Here is a 19643-nt window from a genome sequence, read left to right on the forward strand (position 1 = left end):
TTTTTAGTAGAGACGGGGTTTCACCGTGTTAGGCAGGATGGTCTCAATCTCCTGACCTCGTGATCGGCCCGCCTCAGCCTCCCAAAGTGCTGGGATTACAGGCGTGAGCCACCGTGCCCGGCCAAAACTTTGTGTTTCAAAGCACACCATTAAGAAAGTAAAAAGACAACTCATGGAATAGAAAATATTTGCAAAATTTGCAAATAATATATCTAATAAATGATTTGTATGCAGAATATATAAATAACTCTTGCAATTGAGCAATAAAAAGCAAATAACCCAATTTTTTAAATGGGCAAAGGATTTAAGTTAGACATTTTCCAGAGTATATATATGAAGGGTCAATAAGTATAAGAAAAAGATGCTCAACACTATTAGTCATTAGGAAAATGTAGATCAAAACCACAATGAGATTCCACTTGACACCCACTGGGTTGGTTAAAATAAAAAAGACATAAAGTGTTTAGCCTGATTTAATCATTCTACATTGTAAACATATATCAAAACATCACATTGTACCTTATAAACATATATAATAGTTGTTTTTCAAAGAAAAATAAAATTAAATGATATTACAAAAACAAAACAAAGAAAAAATAGTAAGTGTTGATGAAAATGTGGAGAAATTGGAACCCTTATCGTATATTGCTGGTGGGATGGTAAAATACTCCAGACACTCAAAACAGTTTGGCAAATTCCTTGAAATGTTAAACATGGAATTATTATATGACCCAGCAATTCTACTCCTAGGTATATGCCCAACAGAATTGAAAACCTATGTCCACACGAAAACATGTACATAAATGTTCACTGCAGCATCGTTCATCATAGGAAAGAAATGACAACAGACTAAATCTTCATTAACTGATGAATAGATTAACAAAATGAGGTATACCCATATGATGGAACATTATTCAGCAAATAAAAAGAAAAAAATAATGAAGCACCAATAGATGCTACAACATGGATGAGCCTCAAAAACATTATGCTATGTGAAGCACACACAGAAAGCCACATTCTATTATTCATTTATATGAAATGTCCAGAATAGGCAAATCCATAGAAACAGTAAGTAGAATAATGGTTGCCAGGGGCTGGGAAGAGGAAATGGTAGGTAACTGCTAGTGAGTATTAGGTTTCTTTTTTCATGATGAAAATATTCTGAAATTAGATAGTGGTGATGGCTGTACAACTCTGTGCTGTACTATGCAATTGTACACTTTAAAAGGTTGAATTTTATAGTGTGTGAATTATATCACAATAAAGCCATTGTTTCTAAAATGTACTCAGAGTACTTGTTGGCACAGAGTAAGTACTATGTTTCCAAATATTCACTGCCCTCTCCCTGGGATGTCTTAGCATGTGACTTACCTTAGCCAATGAAATGTGCCTCTGGCTGTGCACGGTGGCTCACACCTGTAATTCCAGCACCTTGGGAGGCCGAGACGGGTGGATCATGAGGTCAGGAGTTTGAGACCAGCCTGGCCAACATAGTCAAACCCCGTCTAAAATATACTAAATATACTAAAAATACACACACACACACACACAAATTAGCTGGGCATGGTGATACACTCCTACAGTCCCAGCTACTTGAGAGGCTAAAGCATGAAAATCGTTTCAACCTGGGAGGCAGAGATTGCAATGAGCCGAGATTGTGCTACTGTACTCCAGCCTGGGAGACAGAGTGAGACTACAGCTTAAAAAAAAAAAAAGAAAGAAAGAAGAAATGTGCCTCAAAATTATGTATATCACATCCAGGGAGAAGCTTTGGGAGCCAGCATGTGGTTCACTGTATCCCTTTGCCCTCTGCCATAACACTCAGCAATGTTCAAAATAGAAGTAGCATCATCAGCCTGGGTCCTAGAGTAAAAACAGCATAGAGCAGAGCCACAGCCAGCATTTGATGGACACACAGTATGAGTGAGAACTGATGTAAACTACTGATATTTTAGAGTATTTGTTAACACAGCAAAATCCAGCCTCTCCTGACTAATGCAGGATATTACTGTATAATAATAACTACTATTATCATTACCACGACTCACAATCAGGAAGTAGAGACTGTTGTGCAATCACCTCAAACAATACCTCCAATGTGCCACACATGGCAAACATGTGGAGATACCATGCGGACAGAGGACACAGGTGAGAAGTCAAGTCAGAAGGAACACTCACATCAATAACGATTTACCAAGCAGCCTGTACTGGTTCTGGGGAATTCAGAGATGCCATGTACAATCTCTCTTTCTCAGGGAACTCAGCCAACAACAGCAGCTACTGTTGATTGAACACTTACTATGTGCCAAGCCCTTCAGGCTCCATCCAGTACATGCATTGTCTCCAGTCTCACCAAAGAGCAGTTTGGTGATGAACAAGAAACTTCTCCAATTTTCACCCACAAATAAACAATTCTATTTTAGAGAAATTAGTGAAGCAAATGAAAGGTTGTGGGATCCGTTTAAAATAGCTGCAGAGTGTCAGCGGCTGTGAGCCAGACCAAACAGCACACCTTCCCACACATCCTACTTGGGCCTGTGATTACTCAAATCCCAGCACTGGCCTGGGGAGCTGCCCACCAGGAACATCCCTCCACAGCACAACTAGAAGGCAGCTTGCCAGAAAAGGGCAGAGCTGGACCTGCCTTCAGCCTCTGAATGGACTAAGAGTTAATGGGTGGAAATGCATGAAATTGTTCTTTAAAAATTTGTGCTTAACATCATGACTCCCATGCTTTGGTTTTCTACCACTTCACCTGGCAGTTTGCTTTTGTAGTTCTGGCACTAGTTCAGCCGGGCCGAGGGAGCTGGGAGAGGGAAATGGCTCACAGACTCCTGGGAAGCCGAAGCTTGATCATAAATCTATTTGGTGGTAAGGAGGCTGTAGAGACAAACATTCATTCACGTGCTAAACATTTTAAAACTCTCTCTTTGTAAATGGAGCATGGTTAGTCTAATTCTGCACTCCAGTGACAGGCACAAGGACAGATGCTGGACCTTGAGACATACAAAAGTGACAGAGCAGGCTGATGAATAAGATGTCATCTCTTCTACCCACAAAGAAGTCATCCTGGTTGAGGTTAGGCAGAGACACAAAATTGTGCCTTGAATGTAGAAGTACAGCAAGTACTAAGGGGGTGCATCTTTTCCTGTCCTGGGGCGCGAAGGGCATAGGTGACACCAGAGACTAGGAAAGCCTCTGCTGGAGGGGAAGAGCCCCTCAGTGTGGGGAAGAGACAAGGTTTGACTGGTTTGCTGTGGAGGGGGTGGTGTGCAGTGGCTGCCGTCCCGCCCTCTGAGGCAGAGGCAGGGAACAGTTAGGAGCTCCCAGGTGCATCTCAACTGCCACACCATCTCAGCCTAGGAGTCTCTCATGTGTACAGTATGCATTTCCTTAAAAAAAAAAAAAATCAGAGAAACAACATCTTTAAAGCCAACCAGTTTCTTTCCACCTGACCCTGCTTTCTCCTGTAACTGAGGACAGCCTCAGAGAAGACGCTATGCGGTCTCTGAAAAAGTGGCCAACCGTAGGTAACAGGGGAGTGAGGACACAGCAGCCTTCTGATCTCACCGTGGACACAGTAGCGAACTGAGAGTCAGTTCAGGAGGATTTAAAAACGTTCTCTGGGCCTGGTTTAAGATGCCCCATTTTCAGACATTCTTGGTAAAATCTGGAGTGCAGGAGAGATGCAGCTATAGACCCAGTTAGGTGACATTAGCAGGTCACCTCTGAGCAGGTCATAGGGTAGGAGAGAATGGGGCGTGGTACATAAGGGTTGTGGCAGGGTCACGGGCACCATCCTGTACACAGGGTGGGGAATGGGCAGGGAGGGGCTAGGGATACAAAAGAAGTCCCTCCCCGAGGTTGGATGTAACCTCTGAATTCCCATGGCGGTGCATCTGTATTCCTGTATTTCTTGCCCCATGCATGAGGGTAGGAGTTGGTCTGGTTCATGTTTGCTTCCTCAACAGTGACTGATGGGTGCCTGTGCCAAAGTAATATTGTGTAATTAGAGGACTCTGGAGCTAGGCTGGCTGCATTGGAATCCTGGACTTTCTTTTTTTTTTTTTTTTGAGACGGAGTCTAGCTCTGTCGCCTAGGCTGGAGTGCAGTGGCGCGATCTCTGCTCACTGCAAGCTCCGCCTCCCGGGTTTACGCCATTCTCCTGCCTCAGCCTCCGGAGTAGCTGGGATTACAGGCCCCCGCCATCTCGCCCGGCTAGTTTTTTGTATTTTTTTTTAGTAGAGACGGGGTTTCACCGTGTAGCTCAGGATGGTCTCGATCTCCTGACCTCGTGATCCACCCATCTCGGCCTCCCAAAGTGCTGGGATTACAGGCTTGAGCCACCGCGCCCGGCCAGGAATCCTGGACTTTCTACTGACATTTGTATTTCACAGATGTTGCTGATCTCATTAAAATAACGAAGACATTGAGGTAAAATGACTTCTTCAGTTATTCATGCATTCATTCAACAAATATTTATTGAGAGCCAAGACACTGCTGAGATAGAGAAAAAAATCTCTGCACTCATAATGTTTGCATTCTAGTGTGAGGAGATAAACCATAAACCAACGAATACATAAAACGGGTAGGATGTCACACTGTAATCAGTGCTATGGAGAAAAGTAAAGCTAGGAAGAGGCTTTTTCGATGGAAGGATCAGAAAAGGCCTCCTGTGCAGTTTGAGCAGAGACCTGGTGGAGGTGGGGACTGCCTTGTAGTATTTAGCTGAGCATCCTAGGAAGGGCAGAGTCCTGATGGGAGTCTGGTGTGTCCATGGATCAGCAAGGAGGTCATGATGTTTTGTTATTTGTCCAGGATTAATCAATCCAAAGCTTGAGTCCCAGTCTAGTGCTGTAGTGCTAGAATTTTACACCTAAACATTTTCTTACTTCGTGGGCGCTGCAAATTTTATAAACACAGGTTTTACTTTTTTTCCTTCTAAATATCTTTATTTGAGTATCTTTAGTAAATAAGTTGACTTTAAGTTCTTTGTTTCTTTTGAGATGGGATCTTGCTATGTTGCTCAGGCTGGTCTTGAACTCCTGGGCTCAAGTGATCCTTCCGTCTTGGCCCCCCAAAGTGTTGGGATTACAGGCATGAGCCACCATGCCTGGCTGATGCTAAATTCTTAACATGCCTAGTATATTTTTAAAAATAATTTTAACCATTTTCAAATGTACAACTCAGTGGCATTAAATACAATCAGTGTTGTGCAGCCATAACCACTACCCATCTCCGGAACTTTTCCAGCATTCCAAACAAAAGTTCTGTATCCATTAAGCCATTAACTCTCTTCCCTCACCTCCATTGCTGGGTAATGTCTACTCGATTTCTGTCTCTATGAATTTGCGGGTTCTAGATATCTCACGTAAGTGGAACCATACTATGTGTCTCTGGCTTATTTCACTTAGCATGCTTTCAAAGTTCATCTATTTTGTAGCATTAGTAAAATTTTACTTTTTATGGCTGAATAGTATTCCATTGTATATGTAGTATATACCACATTTTACTTACCCATTCACCTGTTGATGGTCATATGAGTTGTTTCCACATTTTGGCTATCATGAGTAATGCTGCTGTGAACACTGGTGTGCAAGTATCTGAGTTACTGCTTTGAGTATATGTCTACAAGTGGAATTGCTGGGTTACATGGTAATTCTACAATTAACATTTTTAAAGACCACCAAACTGTTTCTCACAAAGGCTACACCATTTTCCACTCCCAGCAGCAATGTACAAGGGTTCCAGTTTTTCCACATCTTTGCCAATGGTTTTTTTTTTATTTTCGTTTTTTAAATAGCCATCCTAATAGGTGTGTGAAATGGTACCTCATTGTGGTTCAGATACTACTTTTTCCACTGACTACTGGAAATAGAGTCAAATTTGTGATGCATCTTTAATAGGTGTGTGTGTGGGTGTATATATATGTGTGTGTGTGTATAATACACACTTTTTTTTTTTTTTTTTTTAAGAGACTGAGGCTTCCCATCTTGCCCAGGCAGGTCTCCAACTCCTGGCCTCAAAGGGTCCTCCCATGTCATCTTCCCTAAGTGTTGGAATTACAGGCATGAATCATGGTACCTGGCTGGTGTGTGTGTGTGTATCTATCTATCTATCTATCTATCTATCTATCTATCTATCTATCTATCTATCTATCTATAGTTTTTGTTTCTGTATTTTACAAACCCTTGTGTCAAGGGCTTTCTTTTTTTTTTTTTGAGACGGAGTCTCGCTCTGTTGCCCAGGCTGGAGTGCAGTGGCCGGATCTCAGCTCACTGCAAGCTCCGCCTCCCGGGTTTACGTCATTCTCCTGCCTCAGCCTCCCGAGTAGCTGGGACTACAGGCGCCTGCCACCTCGCCCGGCTAGTTTTTTTTTTTTGTATTTTTAGTAGAGACGGGGTTTCACCATGTTAGCCAGGATGGTCTCGATCTCCTGACCTCGTGATCCGCCCGTCTCGGCCTCCCAAAGTGCTGGGATTACAGGCTTGAGCCACCGCGCCCGGCCAGGCTGACTTTCAATATATTGCAGTGAGGGAGCTGCTCTGCAATGTACGAAACCCCAAATGATGTATACATTTTTGTTTGGCCCTAGTGGCTCTTTTTATGACCCAATTCTAAATTTATAGCAGTGGTTCTCAACTAGTAGTGATTTTCATTCTCTGTCCTTCCTGCTGGTAACATTTGACCATGTCTGGAGACATTTTGCATTGTCACAACTAAAGGAGGGGGTGCTACTGGCATCTACTGGGTAGAGGCCAGGGATGCTGCAAAACATCCTACAATGTACAGGGGAGCCTCCCAAAACAGAACTAAACAGAACAAAACCGAATTATTTGGCTACTTCCAAATGTCAGTGCCAAGGCGTCGTATTTCAGGTATCTTCAAAACGTGCCTTAATTCCTTTTGGGAGTAAAGCAGAATATGTAGTAAGCTCTTGTGAACTAAATGACATTAACATTGTGATAAAGATGCAGAAGGTATAACTTTCCTTTTATGATAGTATCTATAAGTGTACTCAAATTATATATAATTGAATGTATTTATTGAATTAGTTGCTAATTAATAACCTAAAGTACAATGTGAGATGAAAATACTGCTATTGATATTTCCAAAAAATGACCATGTTCCTGAAGGAAACAAATCTAGACATCTTTCACTGAAGATGGTCTTTCATTAAATTAAAAAATATTTACTGGGCCGGGCGTGGTGGCTCACAACTGTAATCCCAGCACTTTGGGAGGCTGAGACGGGCAGATCACCTGAGGTCAGGAGTTCGAGACCAGCCTGACCAACATGGGAGAAACCCTGTCTCTACTAAAAATACAAAATTAGCCGGGTGTGGTGGCACATGCTTGTAATCCCAGCTACTCAGGAGGCTGAGGCAGGAGAATCACTTGAACCTGGGAGGCAGAGGTTGCAGTGAGCTGAGACTGTGCCATTGCACCCCAGCCTGGGCAACAAGAGTGAAACTCCATCTCAAAAAAATTCACCGAATGCAATCACGTGCCAGATTATTTGTTTAGAACTAAAAATACGTGGGTGGACCAGGTGGATGTAGTCCCTGTACCTTAAGAGCACAAACCTCGCTAATGAACATTTTGCATCAGGCCAACCTTTTTTTTTTTTTTTTTTGAGATGGAGTCTTGCTCTTTTGCTCAGGCTGGAGTGCAGTAGTGTGATCACAGCTCACTGCAACTTCCACCTCCCAGGTTTAAGTGATCTTCCTGCCTCAGCCTCCCGAGCAGCTGTGACTATAGGCATGCGCCACCACACCTGGCTAATTTTTGTATTTTTAGTAGAGACGGGGTTCCACCATGTTGGCCAGGCTGTTCTTGAACTTCTGAGCTCAAGTGATCTGCCCACCTCGGCCTCTGAAAGTACTGGAATTACAGATGTGAGCCACTGTGCCCCACCCATTCGTTAACAGTGTTTTGATGCCCCTCCTCTTTTAAAGTTGAAAAGCTGAAGGCAACAGAAATTCTTATAAAATGGAAAACTTTAATTGTTTAAAGCAAAGGCACAAGTAAACATTTCAGGTTATCATACAATGTTACAATAAAAAATTCCAACCATAAAATGAAACACATTATAACTTTGCTTCTTGGTAGTATATTGAATGTATTATTCTATCATCTCCTCTTTGGAGTGAAAAGAAAGGATAGGCAGATCAATGGATGTGATGTAAAAACTTGGATCATAAATAGCATCCACTATATCTTTAACCAGAAATTGAATTTCAGTAGAATTAAAATTAATTTTTAAAACTTAGTTTTGTTAATAATAGAGCAGCAATAACTTTCAAGCTAATACTCATTGTTTTAATAAGTAAGTAATTGATTTCATGAAATGTTCGCTGTCAATGTCTGGTATGTTAATGTACATTAATCAAGCTGGTCATGAAACAGTTTTACCAAAATATAATTCATATACTTATTTTACTTTAAACTTGAATATTACAGTGCATTATATAAAAGATAAATGAGAATAAGGAACTAAATTATTTCTTATGATGTCAGATATAATATACTTAAAAAGGTGTAGACCTTATTTTCAATCAAAGGCACTATCTGGAGAGTTAACAAGATGCATCATGTTCAGAGCTGAGAAAAAGTTTTTCTCCTTCCCAAATAACTGGCCGATTAGTTGAAACCTGACATCTCAGTTAGCAAACACTGAATACCTAGTATCTAGCCAAAAAACAAACAAACAAAAAGGCGGTGGGGGTAGAAATTGTGTAAAGTTACATCTTTGACTTCTTTTCCCAGGAAGAAAAAAATTTTTTTTTTTTTTTTAAAGAGATAGGGTCTTGCCATGTTGCCCAGGTTGGAGTGCAGTGGTTATTCATTCACAGGTGTGATCATTACACACTACAGCCTCAAACTCCTGTACTCTAGTGATCCTCCTGCCTCAGCCTTTTGGATAGCTGGGACTACAGGAGTGTGCCACTTTTTTAAAAGGCCGTTGAAGTGTTTTCTTGATCTAAAAGTGTCTGTTTCATTAACTCGATGCAATTTCCTTTATTCACATCACTTGTATCCTATACTCGCAACTTGTCAACCCAGGATGGCAATGACACCAGGAATGTAATTATCCCAAGGGAGCAAGCTTTCTTATTATGAGTCATTTCATTCACTTTTCTCCCCTGAATATTACTCAACTCTAAGTGTTTAACTTAACAACATTTAAATACCACAAAGTGTCGGAGATTAAATAAAATTTATCAAGAGAACATTGTTCAATGCTTCAAAGTCTGGAACAATATACTTACATTAATTTGAATGAAAAGGAGTCAAACCAGGGCATGATATCCTATTGCATCCTAAAGGCCTGGAAGATTTTAAACTCTTCTGAGGTGTATTTGAATCAGATCCTCAAAGAAAAGAGTGTTATTTCTAGTTTTTTGTTGTCCAAATTACAAGAGTTTCAATGAATTAAGGTTTCCTTACCATGATTCTTTTAACACCTAATTCCTAATCAGAAATGGTACTTAAGAATATCAAGTTTAGAATTCAAACATGATTCTGAAAATTTCTTATCTTAAAGTCAAATGATAACCTTTACTCTTAAAGGTCTGTGATGCATGCTTTAAAGAACAGTGATGGGATTCTGGAATTCTTTCCTTTCTTTCTCCTTCTCGAAAGATACAGATATCTTTCTACAATTTTCTATGGAATAAGAGACTTCATCATATAAAATGGCTGGCATGTTTTCCCTTTTGAATAGTTCTGAGTATAAGATCCACCATGAAATTTTACGTTTCCAAATCATAAGTTTAATAGCAAAAGCAAACAATTTGACCTACCACTGAGTTAAACTGAAGAAGAAAAACCTGCATTTTAGAGTATCTGTTATCAAGGGTTAGCAAACTTTTTCTGTAAAGTATCAGATAAATATTTTAGGCTACCTGGGCCATACGGTCTCCCTCGCAATGACTCAACTCTGATACTGTAGCACAAAGCAGCCATATACAATATTTAAAAGGGTGAGGATGGGTGTGCCCCAATAAAACTTTACTTATGGACACTGCAATTTGAATTTCATATAATTTTCATGTGACACAAAATATTAGTCTTTGGAACTTTTCCCCCAACTATTGAAAAAAGTAAAAACTGGCAGCTGACTGGAATAGCTTGTAGGCTGCAGTTTGCTGACCCTCAGTCTAGGTCATTCAGATCTCTTGATGTGAGGGTCAAAGCAATAATGTGGCCATGAATCATCTCACTTCACTTGGGCATTGATAGCCTTTTGAGCTGATAGTATAGAACTCCGAACGAAAAATCCCCAAAGAACAAGACAATCCTACGATTATCTACACTTATAAACTGTGCAGAGCTTGTAAGTGTTGATACTCATATATCTATCTGTATATATATTCAGGAAACATTTAAATCAAATTTATTTAAATTATATTGTCAAAAAAGCAGGGAACTGCCAGGTGTGGTGGCTTACGCCTAGTAATCCCAGCACTTTGGGAGGTCAAAGTGGGTGGATCACCTGAGGTCAGAAGTTTGAGATCAGCCTGGCCAACATAGTGAAACCCCATCTCTACTAAAAATACAAAAATTAGCCAGTCGTGGTGGCATGCACCTGTAGTCCCAGGTTCATGCACCTGTAGTCCCAGGAGAATCGCTTGAACCCGGGAGGCGGAGGTTGCAGTGAGCCAAGATCGCACCACTGCACTCCAGCCTGGGTGACAGATTGAGACTTCATCTCAAAAAACAAAACAAAATAGGGAATTGAGAAATTCTTCAGCTGAACCTTTTCAAAAGCTTTGGTGTTAAGGAGATCTAGGTTAAAATCTTGGCTCTCACTGGGTGCGGTAGCTCGCACCTGTAATCCCCACACTTTGGGAGGCTGAGGCAGGAGGACCGCTTGAGGCCAGAGGTTCAAGACCAGCCTGGACAACATGGTAAGACACCTGTCTCCATATTAAAAAAAATCTTGGCTCTGCTACTTACTAGCTTGTAACCACAGGTAAGTTATTTAACTACCAGAATTTAGCCTGGTGTTAAGGACAGACACAGGGGCATGTTTTCAATTTCATTTCTCAGGCAAGCAAATACCTATAAAAACCTTGCTGGAAAGCCTAGTTCAAAATGTACCTGAAGGCTTAAGTCCTAGGTTTTGACAGAAAACTACTTATCTCTTTTACTCTATTTCATAATTTTTTTCTCCGCACACAACATACTGTGCAAAACTGTGCCTCCATACATACTGAATTCTACTTTTCTCTTCCAAGGCTTTTTTCCATAGGTTAACAAAAAAAAAAATTTTTTTTCATAGACTAACAAAAATGAGAGTAGAAAGTACCCAGTCAACATATTCATGTCATCTTTCCATAGTGCAAGTATAATTTGGGTGTTTTCTCTATTTATCAGTGACAGGCATCCTGTTTTCTAGGAAATAATATCTAAATGATAAAGGAAAAACTGGTAGGAAAGGATTCTTATGGCTTTATCTATAGAACAAAAACTAGAGATTCTGAAGATCACGTTCATAGATTATTTGTAGATATAATTGCTATGTTTCTTGGACCTTAGCCCATTACTTAAATTATATTCAGTAGAATATTAGCACTAACTAATATGTGCTATAACCTCTTCAGTCATGAAAAATTTAGTAGTTACATACACATGAAATAAGATTCCACCAATAGTGTTTTCGAACAGGCATCAGTTATGAATTTGCTAGTGTTGAATGCTAAGCAAAATACTAAAGCTCTTAAAATATTAGTGTTTTATTTTTAACTTTTCATTTAACCTATTATTTACAGAAGTCCTGTTAGATGCCAAAAGCAGTCATTTTGCAACATGTATGTTCTTCATATAAAATGATGTTCAATGTTAGGTGGTACGGATTTATAAATATGTACAAATAAACAGTATGTCTGTAGTTAACCTACTACTCTGGTAACCAACACATGGAAGCATCATATGCACACAAAAGTTAAACATTAAAACAAAACTTAAAACTCTCAAAACAGATAAGCATGAATTTGTGTTTATGAAATTATATAGTCTTTGTGTGTGGGGACTTTCAGTGGCCCACCAATAATTTTCATGGAAAAAAAAAAACCTCCCAGATACAAACACACAAGCTAGGCTGGGTGCAGTGGCTCAAACCTGTAATCCCAGCACTTTGGTAGGCTGAGGCGGGTGGATCACTTGAGGTCGGGAGTTCGAGACCAGCCCAGCCAACATGGTGAAATCCAGTCTGTACTAAAAATACAAAAAATTAGCCAGGCGTGGTGTTGCGCACCCGTAGTCCCAGGTTCTTGGGAGGCTGAGACAGGGAAATTGCTTGAACCCGGGAGGCGGAGGTTCCAGTGAGCTGAGATCACACCACAGCACTCCAGCCTGGGTGACAGAGTGGATCTCTATCTTAAAAAAAAAAAACAACAATAAAAAAAACAAAACACAAGGTAAATCAGACGTATGTCTTGGTCAAATGTCTGTAGACAGCCACCTTGAGAACAAATTGATAAACATAAATATACAATTTGCTCACTGAGCATAAAATATTGCACAAGAGCAGTTTTGTCTGAAGAAAACTCAATTTTCCATAGTTTTGAACTTCAAAATGGTTCCCCCATATAGATATAGCTGCATTTTCTCAACAAGAAACATTAATATTCAGTAATACTGTTAGAACTTTGTTTTACACATTAACCATATACCAGTCTACTTTATGGCAATGGTAAGTCAGTGGTAAAGATTTGGCAAAGATAAAAAGGCAGATAAGACTGTAAAATATATATATGTATGTATATATATATGTACATATGAAACAAATTATTTCCAAAAATCCCTAATCATATGATAGCTGATCCCTTAAATAAATCCATAGTCTAGGTCACAGTGATGGTCAGACAGTGGTTGAATATGACTCTCTTCTTCTCGGGGGCCGCTCCTTTTGAACCACTTGATTGCTCTCTCTGGTCTCCAGCACACTGTCTTCTGTTTCGCTCTCACTACCATCTGCCACTGTGGGGTCCAAAGACATCGAGCCAGATTTTCCGTGCAAAGGAAAACCAACACCAGTTTCCTGTAAGGAATTATCTATAAAATCTTCATCGGAGGAATGGAATGATTCATCATCTCCTATTAAATGGTTGACAATGTGGATTCCATCAAAAGGAGGTTGGCCTGAGAAGCCCCTCTGGCCTTTTAGGCACCTGAGCTGTTAAAACAAAATCCAAGTTAATATAGTCAAATGGGGGAAACACACACACACCAAAAAGCAAACATTTTTAAGACTCTTAGCAAAGTTTTAATGATTTATAAATCATTTTCATCATTTACAGAACTATGGAGACATTTTAAGGAAGAAGGAAGTTTAAGGAAGAAGATGCCTTATTATTTTTCTATTTACAGGTATAATCATAGTTACTAATTTTTGAGTGCCTTCTATGTGTTATATAATGGGCTTATAACTTATTTTTATTTTACTTTTTTTGAGACAGGTCTCAGTCTCACTTTGTCACCCAGGCTGGAGTGCAGTGGTGTGATCTCAGCTCACAGCAACCTCCATCTCCCAGGCTCAAGCGATTCTTCCACCTCAGCCTCCTGAGTAACTGGGACTACAGGTGTGTGCCACCATGCCTGGCTAAGTTTTTTGTATTTTTTGTAGACATGGGGTTTCACCATGTTGCCCAGGCTGGTCTCAAACTCCTGGGCTCAAGCAATCTGCCTGCCTCAGTCTCCCAAAGTGTTGGGATTACAGGTGTAAGCCACCACACCCGGCCTGTAACTTATTTTAATTGAATCATAAGAACAGTCCTATGTGGTAGATTTTAGTATTTACTTTTCTCATTCTACAGATCAGGAAATGGAGACTCAGGAAGAGTAACTTACTAAGGACATATATAGCTAGTAGCAGAGTTTACAGTCAAACCAAATCTTCAATATACTAGAGATAATATAATGGACTCCATGTACCTATCACCTAATTTCAACAAGTAACACCCATCATGGACAATCTTTTTACATTACACCCCTCTTGTTCCTGGATAATTTTGAGATAAACTCCAGACATCCTATCAGTTTATCTGTAAATATTTTGCTGGTATTTCTAGAAGGTATGAACTTAAAAACCATACTATCACACACACTATCTTGAGAGAATGTCTCCATAGTTCTGTAAATGATGAAAATGATTTATAAATAATTAAAACTTTGCTAAGAGTCTCTATCCTGTTATAATAGCCCAAAGGCCAGCATATCACTGTCACTCACAGTGGGGGAGGAATGCTGCTTCCCACTCATGAGGTTTCCTTCTGCATGGGGGGAGTACCAGTCCAGTATAGTATTTCTGCCTTCTCTCCCCAACTCCCCCTGGGGAGAAGGTGGGGCTTCTCTCAGTGGGGAGGAGGAGAGAGGAATGGTATGCCTCGCTCATCTCTTTTCCCTTTCTTCCCATCTTTTAGAACGAGGCTCAAGTACTCAATCCGTGGAGTTTTGTAGTATAAGACCCTCACATGAGAAGGCTTAAGGAGGTCAAAAGCTACCTGTTACTGGGTGGGGAAGTCTGACTAATTCTAGAGTTTAGTACTGAAAAAACTATGCCACATTTAAATCTAAACCACATTTTCCAAAACCAGTTTTATCATAATTAAAACATTTATTTTCATCATCTGCCACTTCTTTGCTCAAGTTTCCTCAAACTCCCAAACCCACAACCATGATAGTACCAGTTCTACTCACATACAATTAAGTCATCAGCTCTGCCCTCAAGAGTTTATGTTTTAAATATAAAGCTTGATTTTGACATTCTGTCACTTATTTCATTTCTTTCATGCACCATGAATTTTCTCCTACAATAAAGTGAAGAGTAAAAAACCAAAACCAAAAACAAAAATTAGCTACCAAATATCTACTCTATTAAGGATCTTGCTAAAATATGCTCCACGTCACGTCTCCTACCCTCATCCTTGGTTCTCAGGGAAAAACTCCTAGTCACAACCTTTCAATTCTTTAGATAAAGGCAATGTAAAATATTCAGGAAATATTACATACACTTTCAAAACTAACGGCTCTGAGAATAAAGACATTACAGCCTCGCCATAATAACTCCCAGCTTTCCTGAAAGACTTCCAAGAAGAAGTGAAGAAACCTTAGCACTTCCCTGCTTATACAGGACAACAAGAATCAACAGGGATGCTGGGACTCAGAACAATGATGTCTGGCCCGAACAGACCTTCAACTATAAAATTCCTGTGCCCTAGACCAAGTGGACAATTTTATAGTGAGGTACAATGTAATTTAAATAATACCATTCTCCTTGGCAGAACAGAGGGATCTATACTTGGAGTTGAATTTTTAGGAAAAGGGCATAGAGCACCACAAAGGCCTCCTCAAGGTTGTGATACCCACTGCATTGTTACAACTGCCACGTTCTGATGCAACATCCTATCGCCATATTGCAACACACGATTTATAGCTCCAAGTGTTAAGTCAGTTAATCTCTTCCTTTCTCTTTTTCCCTCAGACTTTTTTGAAGAAATCATATGGAACACGTGTCTTCCTTCTTCCTGGCTGTTATAAAGGAGGAGTATGGCAGAAGAACCACAACTTCCCAACCGCTTGGAAAGCTGCAGCTTTCCAGCTTTCCTTTGCTCTAACAAAATTTATTGCAATTAAAACACGCAGCCTCATCATCAGATGTAATTATAGAAAATTAACTATAGGTTGAAGGGTCATTTCCTCAACATCAAAGGAATCTCACTAAGAGCTGTTAATATGGAATAGCAAAGGTAAAGGAATTTACTGGTGGAGAGAAAAAATGGTGAAGGTAAGCGACTATCTGGTAAAACTGAAGCTATCCCTTGGTTATCTGTCCCTTAGACTTAGGTGTGTGCACAATGGATCTGATGAGGGAGGAGTCCTGTACTAGGCCTGGAAGTGGGCATTTGGGGAAGGAATTCCAGGGTACTGAGTACCCAGAATATGTTCTAGAAGGGACTGCATGAACTTCAGGTAGACATGTCTTCTGGGAGTCCTCATCCTGTGGAAACGGGTTTGGCTAGAAGAAAGCCACAGCTGGGACCTCTAAAGTATAGTCCTGGCTATCTGATCTAAATGGTATACTGCTTATCCTTATTACCAGGCTGTCAGGGGCAAACTATATTTAGGCAACAACAAAAAGCAGGCAGACAATCAATCTTCCCAACCCCCCTTTTCCTCAAAAAAAAAAAAAAAAAAAAATCCTTCATGGGTATTATCAGTAGCAAACTGAGATTAGCATTTTTTTTTTTTTGAGACGGAGTCTCGCTCTGTCTCCCAGGCTGGAGTGCAGTGGCTGGATCTCGGCTCACTGCAACCTCCGCCTCCCAGGTTCACGCCATTCTCCTGCCTCAGCCTCCCGAGTAGCTGGGACTACAGGCGCCCGCCACCTCGCCCGGCTAGTTTTTTGTATGTTTTAGTAGAGACGGGGTTTCACCGTGTTAGCCAGGATGGTCTCGATCTCCTGACCTCGTGATCCACCCGTCTCGGCCTCCCAAAGTGCTGGGATTACAGGCTTGAGCCACCGCGCCCGGCTGAGATTAGCATATTTCAAAATGTAATCCACTAGTCATCTGCATAAGAACTGAGGATCTCTGTCAAAAATGTAGAATCCCTCTTGAGATCTAAGGATGCAAAATTCTGAAAGCAAAATCCCAGAACATACATTTTTTACATGCATCTCAGGAAATTTTGAAATACGGTCAGACCTCTATTATCAGTGGGACCCACATTCATGGATTCAAACAATTGTGGGTCCAAAATAATTAGGAGAAAAAAGGATGGTTTCCTCTGTACTGAACACATACAGACTCTTTTCTTATCATCATCCCCTAAATGATATAGTATAACAACTATTTACATAGCATTTACATTGGATTAGGTGCTACAAGTAATCTAGAGATGACTCAAAGTATATGGGTGGATGTCTGTAGGTTATATGCAAACACCACATCACTTTATATAAGGAACTTGAGCATCCATGGATTTTTGGTATCTATAGGGATCCTGAAACCAATCCCCCATACATACCAAGGGATGACTGTGCTCTAAACTCTCAGAATCTACCACAGAGGGTCTGTGGTAGACCCTCTGGTTCAAATAAAATGGGGCTGAGACAGAAATAAGTTGATTTAGCTGAAATGGAACTATTAATTATTTAGGACAAAAGTGTTTCTGAACTATGAACATGCGACTAGTGTCTGGTATATAGAAATGGACACGATCTTTCCAGTAGTACAACCAAGCTGTTCTGGGCCAATTCTACTACCTGGTGGTTGACGCAAGGAAAACTGTTTAAACGAACTTTTTCTGCAACTTTCTTCTTGTGGTATAGAGGTAGGGTCTAAAGACCTATATGATTAAAAAGCCTGAATAACTCTGATGCACATCTCAGAATAGGGACCACTACTCTAGGCAATGGCTTTTGTTTGTATTTTGGTTTTGTTTGAAATCTCTCTGGGCTCATTAGGGAATCAAGAATCTGATAAAAACTACCCATTTGAAAATTACACATACATAATTTATCATATGCTTTTTTTTTTTTGGTAGGCGGGAGGCAGGGTCTGGCACTGTTGCCCAGGCTGGAGCGCAGTGATGCAAACTCAGTTCACTGCAATCTCTGTTTCCTGGGCTTGAGCCATCCTCCTGCTTTAGCCTCCCAAGTAGCTGGGACTACAGGTGCCTGCCACCACACCTGGCAAACTTTTGTATTTTTTGTAGAGACAGGGTTTCGCCATTGTTGCCCAGCTGGTCTTGAACTCCTGAGCTCAAGCCATTTGCCTCCCTTGGCCTCCCAAAGTGCTGGGATTACAGGTGTGAACCACCATGCCTGGCCAAGCGTATGTTTTTGAGGCCCATTGTCTTTCCTCATTTTTGAATACATACTACATGAGTATCTTCAAACATTGAGCAACAACAAAAATTCTTTATGAAATGCCAGTAAAAAAAAAAAAGTATTATATTTCCAGGTAAAATGAGACATGGGTTTTTTAAAGTCACTGAACGTGCGTGGAAGTATTTTTGAGACTCGCTAAGGAAATAGAGGCACCAGCACTCTCTGTAATTTTTAGTAAAAGACTCCTATCTGAGGGAATCTTGGGATTCCCCAAAAAAGGATCTCAGTTTGATCAACCTACAATGAAGGTCAACAAGTCCTACCCAGGAATTCAGAACACCTACCGGTCTTTAGTTCCCTAGTCTTAATTACCAGAGGTTTGAGGATAGTATCTACGAGAAGCCAGAAAAAAAGGCAATTAGGAGAGAAGAGACTATCTGGGAAGAAGAAAACTTGTAAAAATCATTTATTGCCTCTGCAGACACTGCATCTATGTAAAAATAACAGGATGCTTTAAAAAAAAAAAAGGAGGCCTTAGACACAAATTTCTCTGACCTGAAAGTAATGAGCTTCGAGACTGAAAAGGCCTATCAAGTGTCCAGGACAGTGGATAAAAGTAGACCTATACCATGATACATCACAGTGAAATTTCAGGACACTTGAAAGAAAGAAAAGGTAAAGCCTCCCGCCAAAAACAAAAACATGTTTTACATGAAAGATTTAAGAATCAGAATGGCATCAGACTCTCCAACTGCAAAAGACAAAGTAGTGCCTTCAAAATTCTGAGAAAAAATAATGTCTACATTAAAATTTTTATATTTATCTTCAATTTTCTTTTTTTTTTTTTGAGACAGAGTCTCGCTCTGTCACCCAGGCTGGAGTGCAGTGGCTGGACCTCGGCTCACTGCAAGCTCCGCCTCCCGGGTTTACGCCATTCTCCTGCCTCAGCCTCTCGATAGCTGAGACTACAGGTGCCCGCCACCTCGCCCGGCTAGTTTTTTTTTTTTTTTTTGTTTTTTTTTTTTTTTAGTAGAGACGGGGTTTCACCATATTAGCCAGGATGGTCTCAATCTCCTGACCTTGTGATCCACCCATCTCGGCCTCCCAATATCTTCAATTTTTAAAATACCCAAACTATCAAATAAATGTGAGGCTAAGTAAGCATTAAGAGCAACAAGGCCTTTTTTTGTTTTGTTTTTTAAACTTCTTTTGGGTCAATCATGAGATGTAGAATCTAATAAAACCTTTTTATGGTTTATCTCCCATAAACCATTTTTTCAGGAAAGTAGATGATATGCTCCACCAAAATAAAGTACATCAAGGAAAAAAGGCATCTTTTGTCCTTGATGGAAGAAAGAGGAAGTCCAGTACTAAAGTATGGCAAAGGGAATCCCTAGGGTAATGAAAAATGTCCCCAACATGACAGCTGTGTAAGAGACCTACAGGCATCCACCCCAGACTAGAGACTGGAGCAGTCAGAAGAAAGATTTCTTCAAGAAGATGAAATTCATAGAACACCTAAATTGTTTGGATAGAGGAGATTAACACATAAAAGGAGATTTCATGACACTAGAGGACAGTTACACATAAGAGAACACACCAAACAAATGAAAAAACCAAGGCAATCATTTGGGCAAATGTATACTGGCAAAACAGTCACTTTAAGACACTATTTCCATACAACTGATGCTATTTGGCAATAAAAAGGAATGAAGGGCCGGGCGCGGTGGCTCAAGCCTGTAATCCCAGCACTTTGGGAGGCCGAGACGGGCGGATCACGAGGTCAGGAGATCGAGACATTCCTG

General features: G+C 40.4%; 1 protein-coding gene across 2 annotated transcripts in view; it reads right to left on the minus strand.

Moving 5' to 3' along the window:
• Positions 1 to 7981: 7981 nt before the first annotated feature.
• EVI5 (ecotropic viral integration site 5) overlaps positions 7982 to 19643 on the minus strand; it is a 307542-nt gene continuing 295880 nt past the window's right edge. For both annotated transcript variants that reach the window (XM_011939985.1, XM_011939984.1), the window contains one exon: positions 7982 to 13182. In XM_011939985.1, coding sequence (XP_011795375.1) covers positions 12868 to 13182 — 315 coding nt within the window. In that variant the 3' untranslated portion in view covers positions 7982 to 12867. The remainder of the gene's footprint in view (positions 13183 to 19643) is intronic.

The sequence above is a fragment of the Colobus angolensis genome, unplaced genomic scaffold (assembly GCF_000951035.1).
Source record: "Colobus angolensis palliatus isolate OR3802 unplaced genomic scaffold, Cang.pa_1.0 Scaffold186, whole genome shotgun sequence".
NCBI classification, from domain to species: domain Eukaryota; kingdom Metazoa; phylum Chordata; class Mammalia; order Primates; family Cercopithecidae; genus Colobus; species Colobus angolensis.